The sequence below is a fragment of the Melozone crissalis genome, unplaced genomic scaffold (genome assembly GCF_028551555.1).
Source record: "Melozone crissalis strain CALT ecotype California unplaced genomic scaffold, PUWL_Pcris_2 ptg000088l_1, whole genome shotgun sequence".
In the NCBI taxonomy this organism is placed as follows: Eukaryota; Metazoa; Chordata; class Aves; order Passeriformes; family Passerellidae; genus Melozone; species Melozone crissalis.
In genome coordinates this window covers 5,455,481-5,481,066 of record NW_026535865.1, presented here as the reverse complement: position 1 = coordinate 5,481,066, position 25,586 = coordinate 5,455,481, and the positions used below count along the sequence as shown (strand labels likewise).

The 25,586-nt window shown below is 53.7% G+C and overlaps 2 protein-coding genes across 8 annotated transcripts; one reads left to right on the top strand and one right to left on the bottom strand.

Annotated features, from left to right (window-relative positions):
• Positions 1-209: 209 nt before the first annotated feature.
• Positions 210-16,057, bottom strand: HNRNPM (heterogeneous nuclear ribonucleoprotein M). 3 transcript variants are annotated; one of them, XM_054291009.1, is made up of 14 exons: positions 16,012-16,057; positions 9,951-10,776; positions 9,775-9,868; positions 8,141-8,335; positions 7,700-7,853; positions 6,741-6,790; positions 6,391-6,451; positions 4,383-4,484; positions 3,762-3,806; positions 3,271-3,345; positions 2,790-2,888; positions 1,277-2,058; positions 932-983; positions 210-425 (listed from the first exon to the last, which is right to left on the bottom strand). In XM_054291009.1, the coding sequence occupies exons 3-14, from the start codon at positions 9,850-9,852 to the stop codon at positions 262-264; spliced, it is 1,857 nt and encodes a 618-aa protein (XP_054146984.1). In that variant the 5' UTR covers positions 9,853-9,868; positions 9,951-10,776; positions 16,012-16,057; the 3' UTR covers positions 210-261. The 3 variants fall into 3 exon arrangements, with proteins under 3 accessions (XP_054146984.1, XP_054146982.1, XP_054146983.1); XM_054291007.1 differs by lacking the exons at positions 9,951-10,776; positions 16,012-16,057 and having other exon boundaries at positions 4,383-4,481; XM_054291008.1 differs by lacking the exons at positions 4,383-4,484; positions 9,951-10,776; positions 16,012-16,057.
• Positions 16,058-19,651: 3,594 nt separating this feature from the next.
• YJU2 (YJU2 splicing factor homolog) lies at positions 19,652-25,304 on the top strand. 5 transcript variants are annotated; one of them, XM_054291017.1, is made up of 8 exons: positions 19,652-19,733; positions 20,243-20,343; positions 20,638-20,782; positions 21,882-22,016; positions 22,202-22,383; positions 22,733-22,853; positions 23,845-24,046; positions 25,070-25,304. In XM_054291017.1, the coding sequence occupies exons 1-8, from the start codon at positions 19,710-19,712 to the stop codon at positions 25,168-25,170; spliced, it is 1,011 nt and encodes a 336-aa protein (XP_054146992.1). In that variant the 5' UTR covers positions 19,652-19,709; the 3' UTR covers positions 25,171-25,304. The 5 variants fall into 5 exon arrangements, with proteins under 5 accessions (XP_054146992.1, XP_054146995.1, XP_054146994.1 ...); XM_054291020.1 differs by having other exon boundaries at positions 22,730-22,853; positions 25,097-25,304; XM_054291019.1 differs by having other exon boundaries at positions 22,730-22,853; positions 25,088-25,304.
• Positions 25,305-25,586: the final 282 nt, after the last annotated feature.

Below are 25,586 nucleotides of genomic sequence, written 5' to 3'. Positions count from 1 at the left end.
GCAACCGGGTCGGGCTGAACAGCTTTACATCCAGTCAGAGAGGAGGAGGAGGCGCGGGGCAGAGCTGCAGCCCTGCAGTGGTGCGGTGGTGCAGCGGTGCAGGGCGGAGGCGCGGGCCCTGCAGCGGTGCAGCCCCACAGCATTGCAGCACAGCCCTGCAGTGTTGCAGCCCTGCAGCGGTGCAGCACAGCCCTGCAGCGGTGCAGCCCTGCAGCGGTGCAGCACAGCCCTGCAGCGGTGCAGCACAGCCCTGCACGGTGCCTAGGCGTTGCGGTCGATCCGCACGTCGATCTCGCGGCCGCGCAGCTGCAGCCCGTTCATCATGCGGCACGCGCGCTCCGCCACCTCGGGCGACTCGAAGCGCACCACGCCGCAGCCCTTGGATTTGCCGTTCTCCATCTTGATGTCAGCATAGAGCACGTGGCCTGCGGGCACAGCACGGTCAGGCACTCCCCACCCAGTCCCTGTTCTCCACCCCAAGGACTGCTCCCCATCCTGGCTTGGGTGTTCTCCATCCCAAGGACTGCTCCCCACCAGGGCCCTGGCACCCTCCATCCAATCCCCATTCTCCACCCCAAGAAGTGCTCCCCATCCTGGCTTTGGCATCCTCCATCCAATCCCAATTCCCCACTCCAAGGACTGCTCCCCACCTCAGCTTTGGCACTCTCCATCTAATCCCAATTCCCTGAAGGACTGCTCCCCGTCCTGGCTTTGGCACTCTCCATCCAATCCCAATTCCCTCAAGGACTGGTCCCCACCTTGTCTTTGGCACTCTCCATCCAGTCCCCGTTCCCCACCCCAAGGACTGCTCCCCATCCTGGCTCTGGAACCCTTTATCCAGTCTCCATTCTGCTCCCCACCCTAGCCCTGGCACTCAAGAGCTCTGGAAAGTTATTCATATTAATTCCTCAGAGTGAGGAAAATAACTCACCACATTCATTGAATTTATCTTTCAGCATTTTCCATGTAAAATCAAAAGGCAGCTGTGGGAAGAGAGGAATAAACCATTACTGAGGCTCTGCTGAATGACCTGCAGGCACCCCCAGCTTCCCAAAACCAGAATCTATCCCAGGACAGCCACTGCTGTAAAACCATGATCAGCCAGGAGCTCTCCTGGTAAGGAAATGGCTCCAGCTGTCCCCAAAGAGTGGCAGCATCCAGTATCAGACACTGAGACTGGAAACCGAGCATGGATGGGATCAACACATGAGTGACAATGGGTGGGAAGGGAGGGGAGGGAAAGGACAGGAGTGGGAGAAGAAGAAGGGGCACTCACATTTCTCACAAATATCTGACAGGCTTTCCGGGCCACGCCGGGCGCAGGGCCTCCGGCTCCTCCCAGGGACCCTGCAAAATTCCCTGCGAAGTTGCCCCGCTCCATGTCCATGGGCCGCTCGAAGTTGCCGCCCATGGGCAGCCCCATGCGCTCCATGCCCGCCCCCATGCCCTGCCCCATGGGCGGCCCCATCCTCTCCATGTTGGCGGCCCCGATGCGCTCCAGGCCCATCCTGTCCATGGGGGCGGCTCCCATCCTCTCTATCCCGATCCTGTCCATGGGCGGGCCCCCGATGCGCTCCAGCCCCGCGGGCATCCTCTCTATCACCTGCCCCATGCCCGCGCCCATGCCGGCGGGCACCATGCGCTCCAGGCCGATGCCCATCCTATCCATGCCCGCCCCCATGCGCTCCACGCCCGAGCCCATCCTGTCCATGGCGCCGCCCACGCGCTCGATGGCGGCGCCCATGCGCTCGATGCCGAAGCCGATGCCGGAGCCCATGCGCTCCATGCCCGGCCCCATGCGCTCCATGCCCGGCCCCATGCGCTCCAGGTTGGGCGCCAGGTGGTCGATGCCCAGCGGGGCCATGCGCTCCATGCCCGAGCCCATGCGCTCCACGTTGGAGCCCATGCGGTCCAGCACCAGCCCCATCCTGTCTATGTCCGAGCCCACCCGCTCCATGCCGTGCCCCATCCCGGCCGGCAGCCGCTCGATGCCCGAGCCCATGCGCTCGATGCCAGGCGCCATCCTCTCGATGCCGGGGATGCTGGCGTTGCCACCACCTGCAACACAGCACAGACGGCGTCAGCAGGGTGGGCATGCAGAGTCCTGAGGGCTGCTCGCTCTGCTGGGATCAATTCCCAGCGCTCAGAGCTCCCCCAGGCCAGGGCTCTGCACCTGCAGGGTGAGGGAAACCCAGAGGCACAGGTCAGACCCCCCTGCAGAGCTGCCCCAGCCCTGGGACCCCAAAATAAGGACATGGAGGTGCTGGGAGAGAGTCCAGAGGAGATCCCGGAGCTGCTCCCAGGGCTGGAGCCCCTCTGGAGCTCTGGGAGTGCTCACCTGGACCAGGGAAGGCTCCAGGGAGAGCTGGAGAGGGATTGGGGACAAGGGATGGAGGGACAGGACACAGGGAATGGTTCCCTTGATTCTGAAATGTTGTGATTTGGTCGTTAAACCAAATTAAATCTGGAAGTTGATGGAGGAGCTCTGCCTGCTCAGGGATGTTTGGGTTCAGCTTTGCTCCAGAAATTCTGCACTTTCATTACTGATATTGCCCAATATTTCCAGGGAACGTGCTTGGAAGCTAAATGTGACACAGGCAGCAGGAGAAGCAGGATTTTGTTTTCACTGACAAAAATGAACAACTTCCCAACAGTATTTAAAAGCCAGACCGCAAATTCCTACAGCAAATCTAAAATCTGCTTTTTTTATCTGTAACACCCCCATAATTTTAGTGAGCAGTTCAGGGATGAAAAGCAGGCAGGAAATGGATTTCATACACTGCACTCACCTATTCCCCTCTCCAGGGGCTCTCCAAAACTCCGGGACATTCCCATCTCATTTCTTCCAAACTCCCTCTCAAATCCCCCTCCCATGGCTCGATCCATCTCTGCAAAGAGGAAGTGGAGAAGTTTGCAGGGGGTTTTATGGCCCCTGAGAGAACATTTTACCACAGGAATCATCCTGAAGATGCACAGCACAGGAAGTTTTTGTGATTTTCTCCTGATCATTCTGTCATAGCTTCAGGAGACCAAAGCCTCAAGGAAAAGCAGGATTTACCCCAAACACACGGGACAGAGCCAGAATATTTCTGAATAAACCCCGCAAGGTTCCATCAATAAATCACTGGGTTTGTGCAGCTCAGAAACCACGAGGAACTTAGGGACACAACAGGAAAAACCCCAAGTTATTCCCATAAAACTGAGAAGAGGCTTTTGGCAAGAGGGATCCCTGCCAGGGAAGGCAGCAGGACACACACAGCCAGTGCCTACCGCTCATCCTGCCCATGTTCATCCCGGCGGGGAAGCGCCCGATGTTCTCCATGCCACCAAAGGGACCTTCCATTCCTGAAAAACACAGTTTGGGGATTCTTCAGCAGGGCATTCCACACTGCACAGCCAGCAGCTGCTGCCACACAACATTCCCACGCAGCACCAGGTCCCAAAAAGGGTCAGGATTTGGGCACAGTGTTATAAAAACCACAGAATCACAGAGTGGGTTGGGTTGGGGTATTGAGGATCCGGTTCCAACCCCCAGGGATGGCACTTCCAGATCTCCCGAGCTAAGGAAGCACAGGCCATGTTTTATGGGATGTACCCACCCTCCCCACACACCTGCAGCAGTTTGAATACCCAAAAAGGACCCAATTCTTGCTGAATTGGTGATGACTCCCCAGCACACCAATTCCTGCCACACACACACAGCTCAGTCTGCACAAAGGACTTGCACAAAACTAGGAACAGATCAAAAACCAACAGCTTACCTCCCATTTTATTCATTCCAAAGCCCATGCCTTCCATTCCCATTCCTCAAAATAAAAGAGAAAGCTTTATATAGCAGGCATCACCCAAGAAATTCCAGCCAAAGGCTGCAGAACTCAAACCATACAACACATCCATGGCTTGGGCTGAAGAGCTTACATGGGATAAGTCTGAGGAGATTTCAACATTCCTGCTCAGAAAATCAAGCAGCAAAGGGGAAAAACCCACTGGCATTTCGACATGGAAAGCTGAGTGTGTGCTACTTTTTAGGTGGCTCTTTGAAACTTGTGCTATTTCAAGAGATCCTCACCAAAGATTTGCAAGCCCACTAGAGGTGTTAAAAGTGAGAGATGGTTTGGAGTTTCATGGATCTTTGCAGTGTCTGCTGCTCATGCTCAAGAGTCAGAAAATGAGAGCTGTGTCTTGACCACAGTGAAAAAAAAAAAAATAAAAATGGAGCAGTTGGTTAAATTCAAGTTTCCATTATCAAGCTGAACAAAAAAAAACTCATTTGGCTTTAACATTCCTAAGAAGCTACCAACTTTTTGGGGAGGCAAACAAAGCTATCTACCTTCTACACAGCTTAAAGCTCTCATGAAACAAAAGCATAGGAGTAATCTTACCTCCAGGTCTCATGTTGCCCATTCCCATGCCTTTGTTTATATGATTTGCATCAATAGGTTGACCTCCAGGTCCTAATCCCATGCCAATACCACCAAGACCATCTGAAGAAAATATTCAGATATCAAAAAAGCCTTCTTTCCATAGTTTGACAAAACAGCAAGTTTTATTTCTTAAGTAATTGACTTTCATTCTCCAAAAAAAAGCTTGCTGTGTCCCCCCTGTGGGGTGTGTACTGAAAGCAGGGAAGTGTGGAATAAATCAAGAGTAGATGTGTCTTGAAATAGGCTAAAAACTATCTCCAATTATTTGGTTTTATATTTAAATTTCCATCTTACTGCTGAGAAAACTTGGTTTGGAGCTGACTCCTGAAAAATAACTGGCTAGAACACTGCTTCATTTGGGCAAAGCCCTCGTGTGAGGAGGGTGGAGTGGGCAATTTGGGAGAAGATCCCCTAAAGCTGTGCACAGTTCTCACCTCCAGCCCTGCCAGGGGAGAACTGAGGCACCCTTGGATCACTGACAGCCACCGATGGAATTGGAGCACACAGCCAGCCTCTCTCTGAGCAAACACAACAGGCAAGGAGCCCAATCTGCCTCAAGGATTCCCCAGCCCAAAGAAAGAAGGAAAAGCCCTTTTTTGTTTTTCCTGAAGCAGGAAGAAAGCTCTCTGCTTGGCACAAACAGCAGCTCATGGCATCCTGCGCCTGCAGGATTCCCTCGTTTCCAGCTCGGCACTGAACACAGGAGTGTTGAATCTTGTTTTAAAACAGCACAAGGTCCCCCTTCCCCGCCCCAGCAAAGGCCAAAATCCAGGCTTCCAGAGGGATTTAGGGAGTTTAACACCAAGGTCATGGAACTGGAACCCAATGAGTTTGTCCTGAAGAGAGGAACATCCTTACAGTGACACTGCTGCTGAGGAGGGCCTTGACAGGCACTGAGAGCTGAACTAGGGAGGGACTAATTAATGACCATTAATAATGGGCAATTTAGCAGCACACAACAGGCCTGGTTCCCAGGAAGAAAACAGCATCTGTGTGAATTCAGAGAATCCCAGAATGCCAGACTGGTTTGGGTTGGAAGGGACCTTAAAGCTCATCCACTGCCAGCCCCTGCCCTTGCACAGCCCAGGTTGCTCAGGGCAATTCAAATTCAAATTCCACCAACAGCCCCAATTTAGCTGTGTTTGAACCAACTCAGCCTCCAGCTCTTCCAGCCCCAACTCTTCTCTTCAGCATTCCAGGATCCCATCCCAGCATGGCCAAGGTTGGGAGGGGCCTCAGCTCAGCCCAGATCACATCCACAGCTTTGGGTACTGCCAGGGATGGAGACTCCTCAGGAGCTCTGAGCAACCCAGTCACCCTCCCAGGAATGTCTCCTTACATCCACGTGGAGCCTGTGGATTTCCACTGCTGCTTTAGACTTGACCTTTTAGTTCATTCAAATTCCAAGTTGGAAGGAGCAGCTTGGGGCAGCCAATTATTCTGAATTTTCATCTCCCGGGTTTTGGTCGGTGCTTTCTGCATCCTGCACCTCCAAGAAGAGCCTGGTTCCCCCTCTTCTTTCCATATTTAATACATTGATAAGATCTCCTTTGGAAATGTGAAGGCCTGGAAGGCTCTCAAGTCCTGAATTCAGCCCTTCCAATTTAAGGGAGAACATTCCATTCCCAGAGCACCATCCCACAGAAGGAGGTGCTCATTCACTGTATTTCCATTAAATCCCACTATTAATGGAAGGCTCTGGGATCCTGGAATTGCAATGGAGAGCTCTGGAAGCCTTGAGAAGGTGAATGTTTTAAGACAAGCTTCTGGCCATGAGCTGAAAGAAGTATCCAAAAAAAATCACTGAGCAGCTCTTCTTCACTATTCCCCTTTCTGAAATGATTCAGGAATTTGGATCCCAGTTTTCCAGTCTGAACCAGAGTTTTACTGGGGCTGGGACTGGCTCCCAGGTGCTGAACAGCCAAATAAAAAGCAGAAGATGTTGAATCATGCAGGGGACACTTACGAGGGAGTTGTTGGGGTCGCTCTGGAGGGAAGAAATCTCCCTTGGGGAAGGCTCGTTCATCCTAAAAGGAATTCAACACGTTAAAGCTAGCAAGGAAAGCAGGAAATTATTTCCTGATTCTTCAAACTTTGAATTAAAATACAGAAATTTCAGTTAAAGCAGTCTTGACTGTAGTTTTGATTTGCCTTTTAGCAAAATAATCTGAATTAACCATCCCTGATTACATCAATTCAGCAGGCAACAAGCAAATCACACATTTCCCCTTCTGGATTTTGATTCATCCTGGGAACCACAAATTCCCCCCAGATCAGGAGGGCACTGCCAGTCAGTGGGAATGGGGGTGTCCTCACCATTTTGACGTGCATGGGTCTGTCAAAGAGCAGCTGCCCATTGAACATGGCTGGGGGTTGTTAAGGATCATTGTTCAAACACTGAGGGCTCTGACAGGGAGCACAAAAACCCCTCAGAAAATCTCATCTCCTCAGTTATCATTCACAGATTATCCCAAATGCTTCTGCCTTCTCCAAAACTAAAAAGCCTTGAAATCCAAATATACTGAACACCACAAAAAAAAAGGCTTTTTGAAATTTAAAAGAATGATAAAAGCGCATTTCTGGGTAAGATTAAGTTCACAAAGAGATATAAAATGTAACTCTAAGTCAGCCCAAGTGTTTAAGTGCTTCCTCAGTCAGTTTATCCATTGAAAACAGGGAAAAGTTCCACAGCAACACCACATTCTGAAGTGTGCCATGCCAGCAAATCCTCTGCCCAAGTCTGGCTCACACGAGGTTTAGTGGGTGCAGTGCAGAAGGGAATTAACACTTCAAACAGAAACTTTGGGAAAGGAAAGAGGGAGTATTTTCTTCCTATCCATACCATAACCAGGAACTGAGAGAGTCATATCTGGAATTTTATTGCTGTTTGGTTTCTAGGTGGCAAATCATTGCTTGGCCAGTGAAAGGGAACAGGAAAACACCAGCTCTGTGTGCCTTGGCACGGGGACCTTTCCCCTTTCCAGACAATTGCATTTTAATGCTAATTACAACCTAGAGACAGAAACTCATCTGACACAGAAGTACATTTATCCAGGCAGGAAAGAGAATTTCCTTTGCTAAAGATCCTGAGCAAACTGCAACAATTCCTTCAAGAAGGAAAAGCGAAAGAGGGAAAAGCAAAAGAGAGACAAAATTCCATTTTCCATCCACTACAACCTGACCTTCCCTGCCATGGCAACATCCTCCTTTGGAATCCAGCTCCCCCTCCGCCCTGGTGTGCTCCCTGCCCCACTCCCAGGTTGTGCCAAGGATACAGATGGCCTGCACGGCCTCGATGGCCTGCTCGAAGGTGACGGTGCCGATGCCGCGGCTCTTGCCGTCCTTGTCCTCCAGGATGTCGGCCCGCACCACCACCCCGGCCATGCTGAACACCTCCTTCAGCTTCTTCCAGCCCACCTTGTAGTCCAGCTGGAAAACAGGGCAGCGTTGGAAATGCAAGAGAGAAAACAGCTTTAGTGGGCTCCTGTCCTTCCCTGGTATTGAAGTTGTCAGAGAGCTGAGATAAAATTCAATCAAAGCACAGAGGTTTGTTCAAAAATCCCAATTAACAGACACTGTGGTACACCTTAACTGAGAGCCTCCTTTGCACAGAGAACCAACAGGACACAGAGGAGCTTTTCCTGGCATTGCCAAGGCTTTTCCTGCCTCGGTTTGCCCCAGCTGAGGGGCTCCCATGCAGGATTTGCAGCACTCACGTTGGCCACGAAGACGGTGCTGCCGAGGCGGCCGGCCTGCAGGGCGTGGATGATCTCGTTGGGGATGTTGGGGTTGTTCAGGATGCTGGGGGGGATGTTGATCATGCCAGGGCCGCCAGGGCCGGGCCCGATGCCCATCCCTCCTGCTGCCATCACCTTCTGCATGGCCCTCCTGGCGTGCTCCCCGTCGGGGTCCTGGGGACACAAACACACACTCAGATCAGATCAGATCCCCCATCCACCAGTGTTGGGAAATTTAGGTGACTAGAGAATGGAAAAGTACAAAGCCGTGGCTAATTCCAAGTCCTGCACCTGTGAGACAGTGTGTCCTTGGGCCTAGTTGTAGTAGGATAACAAATAGTGAAAGAGACATGAGAAAAGAGAGATGTAACCCCTAAGGAATGAGGAAGAGTTCATGGTATAGTTTAACCAATAGATTGCTTGGCTTACAGAATATTCATAAGCTTATTATTTGCTGTATAAGTGTTTGATACTTTCTTCAATAAACTGGACCTGTGATGAACCACCTGGTGTCCTGGTCCCCTTCCTATGACACACCAGTCAGTGCCAGGGCACCAACAGGCACAGACAGAGTCTCCCTTTATCCCAGGATGTGTGTTCCCTAAGCATTCCCAGCCAACTGCCTCCCTTTCACTGCCATTTATTTTATTTTAGCCAACACTCAGCACCCTTTTATCATTTAAACGATATCTTTATGCCACAGACACATTTTATGAAAAATCCATTCATTAGGATCTTTTCTCCTGAGAAGCTGGGAAGTTTCAGCTGTTTTGCTGCTTTGGAATGTGATTTGGAGAATTGTTTATCCAGCATGTGAAATTGTTTTTACTTGATGACCAATGACAGCCACCTGTGTCGAGGCTGCGAGCAGTCACAAGATTTTATTATCATTCCATTCCTTTCTATTCCTTGCAAGCCTTCTGATGAAATGCTTTCTTTTATTCTTTTAATATATCATTTTCTTTTAATGTAATATAAAATAATAAATCAGCCTTCTGAAACATGGAGTCAAGATTGGCATCTCTTCCCGTGTCAGGGTTGCCTGCAAATTCAACACCTTTATTAATGGTATCCTTTATTATTGGAGTTATCCTCCCCAGGCATTTTCCTGGTTCTCAAGGTGTTTATCCATCATTAATACCAAGAGCAAACCTTTGTTACACCTGTTCCAAACCCTGATAAATCCCCAGTGCCACTGGAGAGGGTTTGGAATGAACTCCCAGGCCTGGCTGTTAGTAGTAAAGCCACTAAAATGGAAACACATCTTTGAGGTATTCCAGGAAAGAGCTGATTCTATGGAATTGGTGGTGGAATCCATTCATTCCGATGCAGAATTCAAAGGGAAGTTTGTAAAGAACAAACATGGGGGTTTCTGCGTCAGATCATTAACAAAGGAACTGCAGTTAAAGCCAAACTCCGGCTTTGTCCTCACATCAAATTTAGTCTTGATAATCACAGTTCAGCAGTGGTTAAAACGATTAGAAAAAGGCTGACTGGGGTTTTTTATCCTATTAAAGTCCTGCTTTCTGTCCATTATCCTCTGAGTCAGCCCTAAACCCTTAACAAGAACTCCCCCTTCCCTCCAGCCCTGCCAGAACAGATCCCCTCCTTACTTCTTTCACTTTCAGGGGTCTCCCACCAAGACTGTGCTTGTTCAGAACTTCAGCAGCCTTCTTCATGCTCTCCTCCATCTTGAACTCAACCACCCTGTGGGGACACAGCACAGCTCAGGAGGTTTTGTTTGGAGAAGCCTCCTTGGGTTTCTGCTAAAAATTCAGAGTGAACTTACGCGCATCCCTGGCGAGGTGATTCCCCAGGGCAGTCACAGGCAGGAGGGAAGAGAGAAGAAATAAAGTCAGTGAAAGCCCAAATCACACACAACTATTTTATTATTAAAGCCAAATCACATCAGTTAAGCCCTAGCAGCGAAAATAAATGTAACCTTACACAGGCAAGCCTCCAATAGTGGAATTCCATAACTTCTTATGCCTTAAGAGGATTAACCTGGGGTCTCTGAGCTGGTAACAAACACTAAATCCCGACTCTCCAAGAAATGCCACACGCTTCCTGTGACCTGCTCTTCTTCCCTGGCATACAGCAAAACCCTCCACACTCTCACCCTACATCCATATCCTTCAGGACACTCAGGAGTGCTCCTGTTGTTCTCCCTGACCCTGGGCTCAAGGCCCATGAAGGCACTGAACGTTTACATTTAGGAATTTCAATTTCCCTCTCTCTCTGCTGGCCCAGGAGTGGAGTTTGCAGCACCTGCTGTTGCACCCTGGCCTTTCCAAACTCAGCCAACCTCTCGAGTGACTTTTCCAAAGCACAGGAATCTTGCAGAGCCCCGTCCTGCCTGCTGGGCTCCAGGGTCACACGGCCAACGCCAACGGCACGCGGGGAACAGCTCCTGCCTGCAGAGCCCACCCCACCTCCTCCCATCCCACGGCACTCCTGACCTAGAGCCACTGCACATCCACACTCTGAGCCTCCCTGGCCTCCTGTCCAGCACACAGAAACATTTCAGGTAGAAAATCCACAAAGAAACTCTCAAACACTTACCCTTGACTTTCCTTCAGCGTCCATTAAGAGCTCCACGTATGTTACCTCACCAACTACAAATCAGATTCCAGACGACACAGATACCAAGGGAGAAAAGCCAAGAAAACAATGGGAATTTAGAACAATCAACAACCGTGTATGGAGCCTCTGCCTTATAAGAAAGCCCAGAAACACTCCATGTTCTCTAGACCACAAAACTGGACAATTACAGGTATGCAGTAAAGGCTTCAAGCACTTCAATATGTTCTTGGTTTTCCTCCACCTCAAAAGACAAATTTCCGCAGTTCCCTGGATCTTTAGTGCCCACTCGTTACCTGAGGCAATCCAAACCCATGGGAAAGGCTGCAGGAACAAATTTCCTTCCCTTCCCACAGGATGCAGTCCTGGCTCCACAATCCAGAATTTCAAGTGACTTGTTTTTGTCAGGATTTAAAAACAAAAAAGGAGTCACACTGAACCAACGGATCAAGAGATCACTGCCTGCTTTATTTTAACAGGTTTAACTGCATTTATTTTAACAGGTTTTTAATCCACAACAAATTCTATTTTAGCATTAAAATCTGCCATGTTTGCTCTCAAGACAAAACTGTCAACAGCAAAAGGCAGTTGATGGAAAACTCCACCTTTCCTCACAGCATTGGGATTGCCTCTCTAGGACCAAATAACCCTGGCAGGGACCTCCAGAATGCACCTACCCAAATGGCTGCTGCCTTTGAAGGGACTGGCAAACAGAAGAATGGAATAAACACTTTCATAAAAATATTTTTTTGTTTCTGGTTTTAGAAGTCCTAGGGTTTAAATTTAAACCAGGAGGACTCCAAGCTGCATTATCAGGACAGTGGAATGTTTTATTTGTGGGAAACCAGTTGAGTATGAATAGCTGAACTGGGGTTTCACAGGACTCTGCCAGGCACACAGGGAGGTGCTCAGCCTGACCTCCCCAGGCCCAGCAATTTACAGGACACTGTGGAAAACTGACAGCCTGGAAGGGCTCTCCTGAAGCTGGAAAAAACCAGGAATGTTTAACAAAACCATTGATTTGTAATCTCCATTTCTAATTTTAAACAATAATTTAGCAGTAGGAGCATTCCATTCAGAGAACAGGATGAGCAGCTCTGATCCACTCCTGCTTTTGGCAGGACAATGTTTGAGGCTGGAGAAGGCTGGCAAGTCCCTCTGAAAGGGACTCCAGCGGGGTTTCCATTACCACCCACAGCTCCAGCAGCTGGATCCACGCTGGGATCAGCCTGAGAAGGAATTCCAGCTGTAAATCCCTCTGAGTTCCCACAGCACACTGGGGCTGCTCCCAAGGAGCCCTGGGTTCTGTTGTTTTTAAAAATAAAATTAAAATTTTAAAAAAAATTTAAAAAATAAAATAAAAAAAAAAACCCAGCAGTGCCCTGAGGTTCTGTTGCCACCCAGCTCAACAGCAGCAGCCACAGTCCAGCCTCACCTGGGCAGGATTCAGCTCTTCCCAGTGAGCTCCATTCCAAATCCTCTGTGAGGCACAGCTTCCAGGTCTGGCACTGCCCAGAGTGAGGGCTCTCCTCTCCTCTCCTCTCCCACCTGCAGCTCCTCACCAACAGCTCCCAAGGAGTTTGCAAAGCTTGAGGATATCCAGTACCATTAAACATCTGCTCTTGTAACCAATCCCTGACTCTGAAGCACAAACCTCCAGGAATCCCTTGGGAAGGTGAGTCTGTGCTAATTTTGCTCAGAGCTTTCTGCTGGAGCCTTACAGATACATGAAAATCCAAATATCCTACAGCTCCTCACCAACAGCTCCCAAGGAGTCTGCCAAGCTTGAGGATACCCAGTACTGACACCTGCTCTTGTAACCAGTCCCTGACTCTGAAGCACAAACCTCCAGGAACCCCTTGGGAAGTTGAGTCTGCACCGATTTTGCTCAGAACTTCCTGCTGGAGCCTTACAGATCCATGAAAATCCAAATGTCCAGCCTGAAGTAGCTGCTTTGCTCTGAAGGACACCTGAACTTCCTGAGGAGCCCAATTTCAGAACAGCAGGAGAGGGGAATGACAGCCCCACTGCCACAGCTCTGAGCCAAGACAGAGCCACAACCACTGCCATGAAAATGCTTTAATTTCACCTTAAAATGTGTGAGAGGAGCCAACCCAACCCCTCTGCCAGGAGAACCTTGTCTGCAGCTGGCAAAGGAAATCTGTTTTAAGAAGCTAGGCTGGGTCACATTTTATTTGGGGTTTTGGGGTGTTTTTCTAGATCCCAACGCACAGGATGCCATGGAAAAGTGCCAGGAGGAGACATCCATGTGCTGGACCAGGATAAATGCCCAGGGACCCTGGCAGGACTCCCTTGTGCCAGAGAACAGCTGGATTCTGACAGGGAACATCCCAGAGGAATTTCATCCAAGCACAAACACTGTCACTTCAGGAGCTTCCCAAAGACACTGGCTCCAGTCACTGCAGGTTCCATGAAGGAACATCTTCCCCATGGTGTCTTCAAGACTTAATGTAGGGGAGACTGATTGATGGATTTATTTAAATCTCACACTTAAAGTTTGGAAATGCAGCTTTTCCCAAACCAAGAGACTGGAGCAGAATTTACTGCAATAACCAGAAATCCTAAGTGAAGGAAGCTTCAGTGCTATTTATCACAGGCACTATTTTTAATCTGCTTTAAAACTTTGCATCACTTTTCAAAGTTTATCAGTACAGAAAATGCCAGTGTTCAAGCTGGGCCGCTCCAGCAGAACTCCAATACTCTGCAGGGCCTGGCCAGGAATCTCAGGTCAGGATTCACAGGGTGATCTGAGGCCCTCAAGACACATCTGGGAACTCCCCAGAACAAGCTCAGACAGAAATAACAACTTTAGCTTGGGCACTTTGATTTGAACAGTTTGTGACAAACCAAAGAGCTCTGAGAGGTGTGAAAGGTTCAAAGGGAAGTGGGAGCAAGCACAGAACTGGGACAGGGGAAATGCTTCAAAGCAGTTATTCCTCGGCCTCCAGGGCCAAAAGTAAATACTAAACATGGAAGGAAAACCCCAAACTGGCTGGATGTCTCCTCATCTTCTGAAGAACCAGTGATCCAAGAGGATCAGAAAGCTTCACATTTGCAGTGTGAGGCAAAGCAGAGCTGGCCACAGCTCTCCCTCAATCACAGGTAAAAGCTTGGGACAGACAACCCCTGAAAAGTTACAGGGGGGAGAACAGGAGCCAGGTTTACACATGCAAAGCTTTGGCTGAAAAGGGAGAAGGAAAACCTTCCCAAAGCAGAGACAGCAGTCAGCACTTCTGTCACAGATGGGGAAGGGAAACTTCCCTTTTGCAAGAGAACACCCAGACAAGGTGATTTAGGCTCTTGAAGAGCTCGGGCAGCAGAGGGAGTGAAAAGCTCCCTGCAGCCAGGGAAGGGCTGAGATCCCTTGGAAAGATGGTGAAAGCCCAAGGGAAACAGAGCAACTGATCAGAGACTTCAGCAAAAGGAAGGGGGAACAGGCCAAGGGCAGAACAGCACATCCCCTCCCCATCCCTCCCCAGAACCCCACACTGGGACCAAATCCTGGGGACTGTGCACTAAGGTAACACCTCGTGTCTGCCAGCTAAACCAGGGAGTTCCAAGCAAGAACATCTCTTCATTGCATTACCAACATTCCCACTGCATACCTGTAATTGAGTTTCTCCAACCAATCCACGGCGTGGGGAGAGCCAGAGGTGGCACCTGGACAGCCTGGCCACTCCCAGGCTGCAGGGACAGCCCCGAGCTGAGCTCCTGCTGCCACAGAGCCCTCACACACCCAGGGTTTCCCCTCGGGCACAGAACTCCACCTGCTCCCACAGCCTGGGACGTTGGGCCTGGCGTTCTTACGCTTCCAAAGCAAGAATTCCAAGGGGTCGGAGTTCCTGGGGCCTGGAACTGCTCTGCCTTGGGCCAAGGACTGAGCACAGCTCCAGAGAGAAGTCCAGAACAGCTCCAGGGCAAATCCAAACTGCTGGATTCACCAGCAGTGCCAAACCCCAGGAATGACCTCAGTTTGAGCAGGACAAGCCCTGCAGCCAGAAGGAAAAGGATCCAAGGTTCCCTCAGGAGCTCCTGCTGGAATGAGCAGCTGAACAGCCCAGCAGGAAACAATCCCAGCCCGGCCTCTGCCATCCACAGGAGAAACCACAGACACTGGGAACGGGATCCCACACAGCTCAGAGAGTTGGACACCTCCACACCCGAACACCAACGGCTCTGGGGCAGCCACGGGGCACTGAGGGCTCCATCCACCATCAGGGTCTGCTCAAGCAGCCCCTGAGGCTGGCACTGCTGCCATGGCACAAACCCACTGCAGCCTCTCAAACAGCCCCTCATGAGGGAAGCTCCCAGTCCCCACGGCTGCTCCACAGACTCTGTTCCCTTCTGCCACCGAAGACAAACCATTGAGACCCTCTGGAACTTTGTTTTCCCCTTCTTTAGGCCACACCTCAAACACCTGAGCTGTCAGTCCTTGCCCAGCTCCAGCACAATGACCACTGCCCACTACCCTGGCTGAGGCTCTGCATCCAGAAGTGCCCACAGGAAATGTTGTGCTGTTACTCTGAACTTGGTTTTTAGACATTTTAAGGCTGGACAAGCCAAGGATTTTCTTGCCACTCCACTGCACTTCCAAGGTGACTTGAAAACTAGAAAGCTGGGCACCAGCCTGAAGAAATGACACCACTTTAGACTTGTCACTGCCTGAGTACTCAGCTCAATCTCTTCATCTTCCTCAAGAGATGAAGGCATCAGGTCAGCAAAGGCAGCTCCCATCCACATGGAACTAAAGGGAATTGTGGAAGGGGAACACCACAAACCTGATTTCCAAAGCCCTGATTCCACATGCCAAAGCACCAACCTGATTGTGCAGGTCACCCTTCCACACACTGAATTGCAAGCAATGGCAGAATGGCTCTGGGAGCCAGCCCAGACCCCTGCGAGTCTGGGGACACCGCTGGGTATCCACACACCAGAGCAGCACGTAACCCTGAATGCCAAAAACATTAACATGCTTCAGAAAGTTCTGCTGCACTAAAACCTGCTGAAAGCCTGGGGCTGGATCCCTAAGAAAACACTGCTAATGCTGGGATGAGGCTCTATCAGCTGCATGCCACAGGAACCATCCCTGGAAGGCTGCCAGGGACGAGGTTGTGCAACACCCAGGAGGCTTCGGGAAGAGCTTTCCCAAATTCTCTGGCCAAGTGCACCCAGAGGCGAGTGCTGAGCTGCAGAGAGAGCCAGGCCCGGGCTGGAGCACACACAGCCTCTCCACCTGAGCTGCACTTTACCTTTCTCTTTGACCAGGTCCTTCAGGGACTGCCACTTGACATCGAAGGGGATGTTGGTGATGAAGGCTCGGTACCGCTTGGCGGGGTTGGCGTAGGGCTCGAAGCGATTCCCTCCCCTCTTCATCCCCTTCTCCTTCTTCTTCTCATTGGGGGTCGGGCGCTCGCCTTCGCTGCAAGGAGAGAGCCTGTGAGCTCTGGGGATGGGGCAGGGACAGAACACAACCAGAGGGACAAAACCAGAGGGACAAAACCAGAGGGACAAAACCAGAGGGCCGTGTGAGCTGCTGGAGATGGAGTAGGGACAGAATCCCCAGAGGGACAAAACCAGAGACCCCTGTGAGCTCTGGGGATGGGGCAGGGACAGAACAGAACCAGAGGGACAAAACCAGAGAGCCCTGTGAGCTGCTGAGGATGGAGTAGGACCAGAACAAAACCAGAGAGCCCTGTGAGCTGCTGGGGATGGAGCAGAGCCAGAACAAAACCAGGGCTGCAGCACTGAACCTCTGAGCAGTTTAGGTGGGAAAAAACACAGAGGGAACAAAACCAGAGCAGTTTGGGTGGGAAAGGACAGGTAGGGAACAAAACCAGGGCTGCAGCACAGAACCCTGAGCAGTTTGAGTGGGAAAGGACACAGAACAAAACCAGGGCTGCAGCACAGAACCCTGAGCAGTTTGAGTGGGAAAGGACACAGAACAAAACCAGGGCTGCAGCACAGAACCCTGAGCAGTTTGAGTGGGAAAGGACACAGAACAAAACCAGGGCTGCAGCACTGAAGCCCTGAGCAGTCTGGATGGGAAGGAACCTCAGCACAGCCCATCTTGAAAGGAAAAAAACCAAACCAAGGGAAGAAAAAGCTTCAGCTTCAGTCTTACATAATTCCCTTCACTAATCCAATTAATCTCCTTGCTCACTCAGTGCTGCTGGAGAAGATGCACCAACACATCTTGAGGAGAAATTCAGAACACAAGAGATACAAAAGCTGAATTTTGTACAATCTCTCTGTCCTGAGCTTTTCCCAACCCAGCACCTGTGCAGCCCTGCAAATTCCGGGTCAGAAATCCCAGGAAATCCCTTCAGAACCATTCCAACACAACAGCCTGCAGGGAAAAAGGAAATTAAGAACGTAGAAACCTCTGAAGGTTTCTTTTGATAACATTTCTGTTCTGCTTCCATCACCCAGCAGCCAAAGCTTCTCCAGGCACAGGGATGGAAATTTCCCAGTCTTTCTCTCACTGAACTTTTTAAAAGCTTCTTAACTAATGAAACAATTAAAACTCCAAAATTAGACTTGAAATAGGACAATCCATTTCTGTTTGGCTGATGAAATAACAGAAAATGCAGCTGTGTTAAAAACTGCACTCAGATTTTAGTTGGTATTTCTTAAACTGGATTTCCCCAAGGCCACAGGAGTGTTGGTGTTATCCCTGTGGAAATGTGGAATGTGTTTGGAGCTGGACATTCCAAACAGAACTGCACCTGCAGACACAAACAAATTCCCTGGAGGCATCACAGGGTCAGGAAAACCAAAATCACAGCAGAGATATCTTTATTTATACTTCCAGGAGTTAACTGGCTGCTCATGCAGACAAACTGCTGATTGCACGTTCCCAGCAGTGGTGGGAACAGAATCCAGGGTGGGAAACCCTTCCCTGTCCCTGGGGTGTCTCTGCCCCTGCCTGGCTCAAGCTGCAGTCAATGAAATCCTGTCTGTCACTATTTTATTGCCCAAAGCACAGTATGACTGCTCTCCAATGGAAAACAAAATAAATATGGATCTTTTTTCCCCTAAAGCGACACTTGGAAAGCTGTTCCTGCTCCCGGGGAACACAAATCCAAGCTCGAGTCTGCAGCAGGAATCACAGCACACCAGGTTCAACCTGATTCTTATCACCCCGCCATAAAACCCAGCGCAAAAACGCCCTGAGGGAGAGAAGAACTTTCTATTCAGTGCATTTGGCACCAAAACCGGCTTTGCCAACTGTGGAATTTCCATCGAGCACCAACACGAGGAAGTGAGAAGCAGCAGAGGCTTTTTGTGCCCTTCATCCCCACGTTCACAGAGCCGGAACTGCAGCGGGGCCGGTTCTGGTTTGAATTTCTGTAACGTTTTACCGAGGGATTGTGCAACCCCTCCCCGGCACCACCTTAAACTCTCACCCTCGAGGTGTGTGCGCTCCTAAATCCCCTCACGGGTAAATAACCTCCAAAAAGGAGCAAAAAAGCGAGCAGCAGGATCAGGGGGGTGCTGAGAGCAACGGAGTTCTCACAACTTACTGAAAGCACAGAAAGCAATGAACTCAAACATCCCCAAACTCCGCCAGAACTCAGCAGCAGCTTTTCCTGAGGGGATGGGAGATCCCACAGGACTGGGGTGATCCCGGGGAATGGGGGTGATCCCAGGGCTCCCCGCCCGCCGGGACCGGGCCCAGAGCGCCGCAGGAGCCCCGGAGGCGCCTCCGGGACGGCCCCGCCCGGGATCCCAAGGCGTGCCCGGAGGGAGCAGCGGCCGCAGCGCCAGGAGCGGCCCCGCACCGGTACCGATCTCTCCGGGACCCCTCGCCGGCCCCGGTCCGCCCCGCCGCCCTCAGGCCGGGCCCAGGAGCGCGGAGGCCGCACGCGGCCCCTCGGCCCCACCGGCAGCGCGGCCCCTCACGGCCCTCCTACCTCTTGGGGGGCGGCCCCCCCGCGCCGGCCGCCCCGTTGGGCGCTGGCGGAGCCGCTGCTGCCGCCGCGGCCGCTGCCGGGGGCGGCTCCATTTTCCCGGGGGCGTTTTGCGAGGCCGCGGCCGCCGCCATTTCCCAGCGCGTCCTTTGTGTGGGGAGCGCGGGGCACGACGGGACGGCGGCGCCGGCCGGGCCGCCAGGGGGCGCCGCTCCGCGCATGCGCGCGAGGGGGAACGGGCCGTGCGCCGGGCGGCGGAAAACGGCGCGTGAGGCGCTGCGCATGCGCGTTGAGGGGGCACAGCCGGCCGTAATGGCGGATCTGCGCGGGCGCGGTGTGGCAGTGCCGTGCGGGAGGCGCGGGCAGCACCGGCGAGTGAGGATCTGACAGTGCGCAGGGCTGCAGCCACGCGGTGCGGGCGGGGCAGCCGGCAGCGGCACCTGGGACTGCCCGCGCTGGGAGGTGCGCTGTACGGAATGGCGGCAACGGCAACGCCGCATGCGCAGTGCGGAGGTGCCGTACAGCATGGCTGCCATAGCTGCGCATGCTCATTGGAGTGAGCGAAAAAACGGCTGCAAATTCAACAGGACTCAGAGTCCTTGGTTTTTAGAAAGAAAGTGACATTTTAAACACAAACCAGACGGTTTGGGGAGTGTTAGCTACATGATGAGTACGTGTCAGGGGAGATCAGGGGAGACCGGGGCCCACATCCCATGTTGCTGTGAGGAAGCCGAGTTTCCCCAGCCCCAGATCGCAGCCCCGGGGTTCCCCAGCCGAATGACAGCCGACCGCCAGGACCCAAGAATGTGCGGAACCCGTTGTGAGGTCGCGGCTTTCCGGGGGACTCTGAGCTGGGTTGTACAACAGCCGTGGGCGGATCCTTTGACAGGCAGCTGGATCAGCCAATAACAAGCGAGGGGCGGGAGGCCGCAGCTCGCTGCGCCAATGAGCGGCGGAGAGGGCGGGGCCACACCCGGAAGCGGTGAGGAGCGCGTAGGCAGCACCGGCAGCACCGGGGATCGGGAGAAGCCGCAGCGATGTCGGAACGGAAAGTGTTGAACGTGAGTTGGGGAAAAATCCCCGTCAGAGAGGCCGCGGGAGCGTCCCGGGCCGGTCTGGGCCAGGGGAGGGTTCCCCGAGGGCTCTGGGGGGGTCCCGGTTGGTTCGGGAGTCGCTCGGGATCCCGGGATCACTGAGGCTGGAAAAGCCCCGGGACCGAGTCCCAGCTGTGCCTGGTGCCCGCCCTGTCCCCAGCCCCGAGCACCGCGTGCCCGTCCAGGCCGTGCTTGGGCACCTCCAGGGATGGAGACTCCAGACCCCCCCGGGCAGCTCATTCAGAATTTACCAACCCTTCCCATGAGGGAATTCCCGGTGTCCGGTTTAAATCCCGCTGGGGCCGCTTCCTCTCATCCTGCTGCTGTTCCCTGGCAGCAGAGCCCGAGCCCCACCTGGCTGCAGCCTCCTGGCGGAGCTGTGGGGAGTGAGGAGATTCCCGGTGCTCCAGAACTCCCAGATCCGCTCTGTGTCCATAAAAACACTCTCAGAACCCCCAAATCTCCTCTCTCCACAGAAATATTACCCCCCGGACTTCGATCCGGCCAAGATCCCGAAGCTGAAGCTGCCCAAGGACCGGCAGTACGTGGTGAGGCTCATGGCCCCCTTCAACATGAGGTGAGAGCAGCCTTGGAGCCCTGGGGTCACCCCTGGGACCGTGGGGTCACTCCTGGAATAATGGGGTCACTCCTGGGACCATGGGGTCACCCCTGGGACCGTGGGGTCACTCCTGGAATAATGGGGTCACTCCTGGGATGGGTTGGGATGGGTTGGAAGGGCCTCAAAGCCCACCCAGCACCAGGAGCACGGACACAGAGTCAGATTCTCAATCCCTCCTTCATCCTGGCGACCCCAAAACCACCCCACACCCTCCCTGCTGCCCCCTGAGGACGTTTCCCTGCCCCTGGCCAGGTGCAAGACGTGTGGGGAGTACATCTACAAGGGCAAGAAGTTCAACGCCCGCAAGGAGACGGTGCAGAACGAGTCCTACCTGGGGCTGCCCATCTTCCGCTTCTACATCAAGTGCACTCGGTGCCTGGCCGAGATCACATTCAAGGTGAGCCCCCCTGAGCCTCCCCTCATCTCCTCCCTGGCTGAGATCATCTTCAGGGTCAGCCCCTCTCCCTGCCTGGGCTGCATTCTGTGTCACTGTCACATTTTCTGAAAAATCCCTTTGCCCAGGATTTCTCTCCTGGGAAGCTGAGAAGCCTCAGAGAAAAATGAAAACAATATTTATCTGATTGCTTCTCCTGTGTTTTGCTGCTTTGGAATGTGGTTTTCGAAATTTTTTTATCCAACAAGTGGTTGTTTGGTTGGTTTCATGTGAATTGTTTTTATTTAATGACCAATCACAGCCAGCTGTGTTTGGGACTCTGGAAGGAGTCACAAATTTTCACTGTCATTCTTGCTAAGCCTTCTGTCTATACCCTTTCTCTATTCTTTAGTCAGCATTCTTTAATATAATATAGATGATAAAATAATAAACCAGCCTTCTAAGAACATGGAGTCAGATCCACCCATCTCTCCCCTTGTTGGGGTTGCTGCAAATTCAACACCAGGGAGAGGCTGGAGCTGTGCCAGGGATGGAGATCAGGGGAAAGGTTTTATCCCCCAGGATGGTGGGGATGGAGATCAGGGAAAGGTTTAAGGTTTTTCCTTCCAGGATGGTGGGATGGAGATCAGGGAAAGGTTTTTTCCCCAAGATTGTGGGATGGAGATCAGAGAAAGGTTTTTCCCCTCAGGATGATGGGATGGATATCAGGGAAAGGTTTTTCCCCCCAAGGGTGTGGGGTGCTGAATTCCCCCAGGGAATGGGGGCTGCCAGGAGCCCTTGGACAGTGGGGTTGGTGGGGTTGTCCCACTCAGAGGCAGGAGCTGCTGTCCCTTCCAGCTCAGGCTGTTCCCTGATTCCCTGACTCTCCTGCCCAGCAAAAGCTGATGGGTTTTTTTGGTTCACTGATTTGAGAATTTCTGGTGAATGTATTAAAGAGTGTGGTGGGTTTGGAGAACCACAAAACCACCACAGCTGAGTCTCAGGGTGGGGTTTGGGCTGGATCAGCCCTTGCCCAGTTCATGGGGCTGGGGATGTGTGGCTCTGGGGTGTCTGGAGCAGGATCCCCACCCTCAGTGCTTGTGCTGCTGCTGTTCCCCCCCAGACAGACCCTGAGAACACAGATTACACCATGGAGCACGGAGCCACCAGGAACTTCCAGGCAGAGAAGCTCCTGGAGGAGGAGGAGAAGAGGATGCAGAAGGAGAGGGAGGAGGAGGAGCTCAACAATCCCATGAAGGTACAAGGAGTGCAGGAAACCTCTGCCACTCTGCCTGACCTCCCCAGCCCCAGCAGTGACTTTGCAGCCATTCAGGCTTTCCTGTCCTACCCACAAATGAGGATGAGGAGGATCCTCTTGTGGGGAGGTGTTGGAGGCTCCTGTCAGGCTCTGCTGCCTCAAATATCCCAACTCCTCCCACCCAGGTCCTGGAGAACCGGACCAAGGACTCCAAGCTGGAGATGGAGGTCCTGGAGAACCTGCAGGAGCTGAAGGAGCTCAACCAGCGGCAGGCCAACGTGGACTTTGAGGCCATGCTGAAGCAGTACAAGGAGCTGGAGGAGGAGCAGAGGCGCAGGGAGCAGGAGGAGGACGAGCAGGAGATGAAGTGAGAGGGCTGGGAGGGCTGGGAGAGGGGGAATGAGTGACCAGGGTTTGGGGGTGGGAGGAGATGCCAGCCTGTCCTGGCAGAGTGGTCAGGGGGAAGGAGCGGGGGGTCCTTCCAGGCCAGCCAGGCTGGGATCCTGTGGGATTTGGGCTGCTGGGGGGTTCCAGTCCTCTGGGAAGGGCACAGTCCCTGCTCTGGGCTGCAGATCCCAGCGCTGCCACCCCTCAGGCTGGCACAGAACCCCCTGGAAAGGGGGATCCCGAGGCTCCTGTGCTGTCCCCAGCTCCCCTGGAGCCAGCAGGGCCTGGCAGAGGGATGGATGCAGCCCAGCCCTCCTGTGTCCCAGCAGGGCCATGCTGGAGCAGGCCCAGAACCGGCGGCTCCTGGAGGATTCCGACTCTGACGAGGAACCGACCAAACCCCGCCCCAACCCCACGGCCCAGAGCAAACCCACGGACATCCTGCAGGAGGTGAGGGGGGCACAGCCTGCCCTGCCCTTCCCCAGCCCCTCTGCTCTGTCCTGGGGCTCCGTGTGTGCCCATTGTGTCCCTGTGCGGGTGACACCGGGCTGGTGTCACGCCTGGGCAGCTCCCAAAAGCTGTCCCTGTGCACTGGGCTGAGAGGAGCCGGGGATCTTCGGGGATTCCAGGCTGGGCTGGTGACAAAGGCAGGCATGGAACTGTCCCCACGCTGTGCCCACCCTCCCTTCCTCGGGAAGAGCAGCTCTGCTGGGCCCTGCTGCTGCTCCAGGCTGGGCTTTGGATTCAGGCAGAACAAAAGAGCCGGAGGGAGGGATTATCCCAGCAAACAGCCCTGCCCTCCCCCTGCTGTCCTCCCTGCCCCAGGGCTGCTGGGCTGGATCAAAGCTGCCGTGCCTGGGGTTAATCCCAGCCGTGCTCCCTGGCCTGGCACTAATCCCTGTGCCCAGGGCACCCAGACTCGCTGGGGCCATGGCTGGGCACCTGCAGGCACCCAGGGCTGCTCAGTGGCCTTGAAAGGAGCTGATAAAGCACAGAGAAAACAACTTTTACCCTGCAGGGAGGGATGGGACACGGGGGAATGGTCTGGAACTGAGGCAGGGGAGGGTTGGATTGGGTTTAGGGAGACTTTGGAGCAGATTGCCAGAGAAGCTGTGGCTGGAAGTGTCCAAGGTCAGGTTGGACAGGGCTCAGAGCCACCTAAGATAGTGAAAGGTGGGATTGGATGGGCTTTAAGGTCCTTTAAGATTCTTTTGTCTGCCTCCTCAGCATCCCAGGGCCATCGCAAGGCTGGCTTTAGCTCTGTGCCAGTGGGACATGCATCTCCAGGGGCAGCTTTGCAGATCCACATCCCCATTTGTCTGACCTGTGCCATCCCTGCCAGGCAGAATCCCCCCTCAGCCCCCTCTCCTCGTGTCTCTGCTGCTTTTATCCCCAAAATCCCCTCCAAGCTGGAGCCCCCTGACCCTGGCTGTGCCCACAGGACCCCCAGCCCCAGAGCAAGAAGCCCAGGATGGAGAGCTGGGAGCGCAGCGTGGGCAAGCTCAGCACCAAGGCCCAGCTGGCAGGGCTGGTGGCCCGCAGGAAGGAGAAGGAGAAGGAGAAGGAGAAGGAGAAGGAGAAGGAGAAGGCAGATCCTGCCCTGGAGAACAGGATGGAAACCAGAGGCACCACGGCCAGCACTGGTACCTGCCCTGGCTGGGCCCTGGGGGGCTCTGGCACCTCCTGGGTGGGGTTGGCACCGTGCTCAGAGCCTGTGCTGGGCTCTCTGGTGGGCTGGTGTGAGAACAGGGGGTTGTCCCCATTTCCAGGGGTTTCCTGTGAGAACAGGGGGTTGTCCCCATTTCCAGGGGTTTCCTGTGAGAACAGGGGGTTGTCCCCGTTTCCAGGAGCTTCCTGGTGAAGCTGATTCTCCCTCCTGGCTCTTGGCTCTCAGCCACGGCCTTGGGGACAGATTGGCAAGGCCAGGAGCTCCAAAACAGCAGATACAGCCCTGGGGACGTCACAACAGCGAGATAGGGGTGGAACAGCAGGAGAACTGCTTTGGTTTGGGGCCTGGTGATAAATCCAGCCTCACTGCTGGAGCTGGGAAGCTTTAAGGACCACAAAACAAGCTGGAAGGCTTCTCAGCAAGCCAGGGGAGCCATGGGTTTGGGGAAGGACATGGGGGGTGGATTTGTTCTGGGCTGGTTGACCCTGAGCCTTTGGCTTAGTGAGTTCCTCTGCCCTTGGGGAGAGACAGCTCTTGGAATTGTCCCCATGTCCCTGTGCTCCCCAGCCTCCTGCTCCTGGGGAGGGACAGCCCTTGGAGTGTCCCCTTGTCCCTGTGCTCCCCAGCCTCCTGTTCAGAGAAGGGACAGCCCTTGGAGTGTCCCCTTGTCCCTGTGCTCCCCAGCCTCCTGCTCCTGGCTGCTGTCCCAGGGTTGGGGTGGTGGGAGCCCAGAGCTGGCTCCTCTCTCCCTTCCCAGGGTCTGGAGCCTCCCCGGGGGCTGTGGAGGGAGGAGGGGGTCCCAGACCTCGGTGCTTCCCTCAGAGTAGAGGAGGGAGGCTCAGCCGAGGGCTGCAGGAGCCGTTTATCCCCCTGATTGATCCTCCCTGAGCTCGGCGTCCATCCAGGGCTGCGGCTCCACCCGGGATCTCCCCGGGCTGCTGTTCCCTCACCGGGGAGGCTGAACCTGACCGGATCCTCTCCCTCCCTCCCCTTCCAGGCTCCCTTCCAGCAGCAGCAGCAGCAGCAGCAGCAGCAGCCACGTCCTCGCTGGGTTTGTTGGGAGCCTACTCGGACAGCGAGGACAGCGCCAGCGACTGAGGGGACAGCGGGGACGGGGCAGGGACGGGGCAGGGACGGGGCTGTCCCCGCTCCTGCTGCTCTGGAAGCGCCCCCAGGGGCCCGGGGGGTCCCGGCCACCGCTGTTGTCACCTCCGGCCATGCAGCAGCAGCAGCAGCAGTGCAGGAAAGGTGTTCCCCTGCAGCAGCACCTGCTGCCAGGATGTGTTTGCAAGGCCAGGGCTGCACAGGACTCTGCTGTGTCCATTCTGGGGGTGCCACTGCCCTCACCCCCTCCCAATGGCCGTGCCCAGGTTGGGTTTGGGGTGTCCTGACCCCCCTCCAGCAGGAAGGGGACCTTGGGGCTGCCCTTCCACAGGGGTGCAGGGGAAGGTGGGTGCTCAGCCCCCCTCCTTCCCTTCCCAGGGTGTGTCAGGTGCCACCTTTGCACCCCCTCG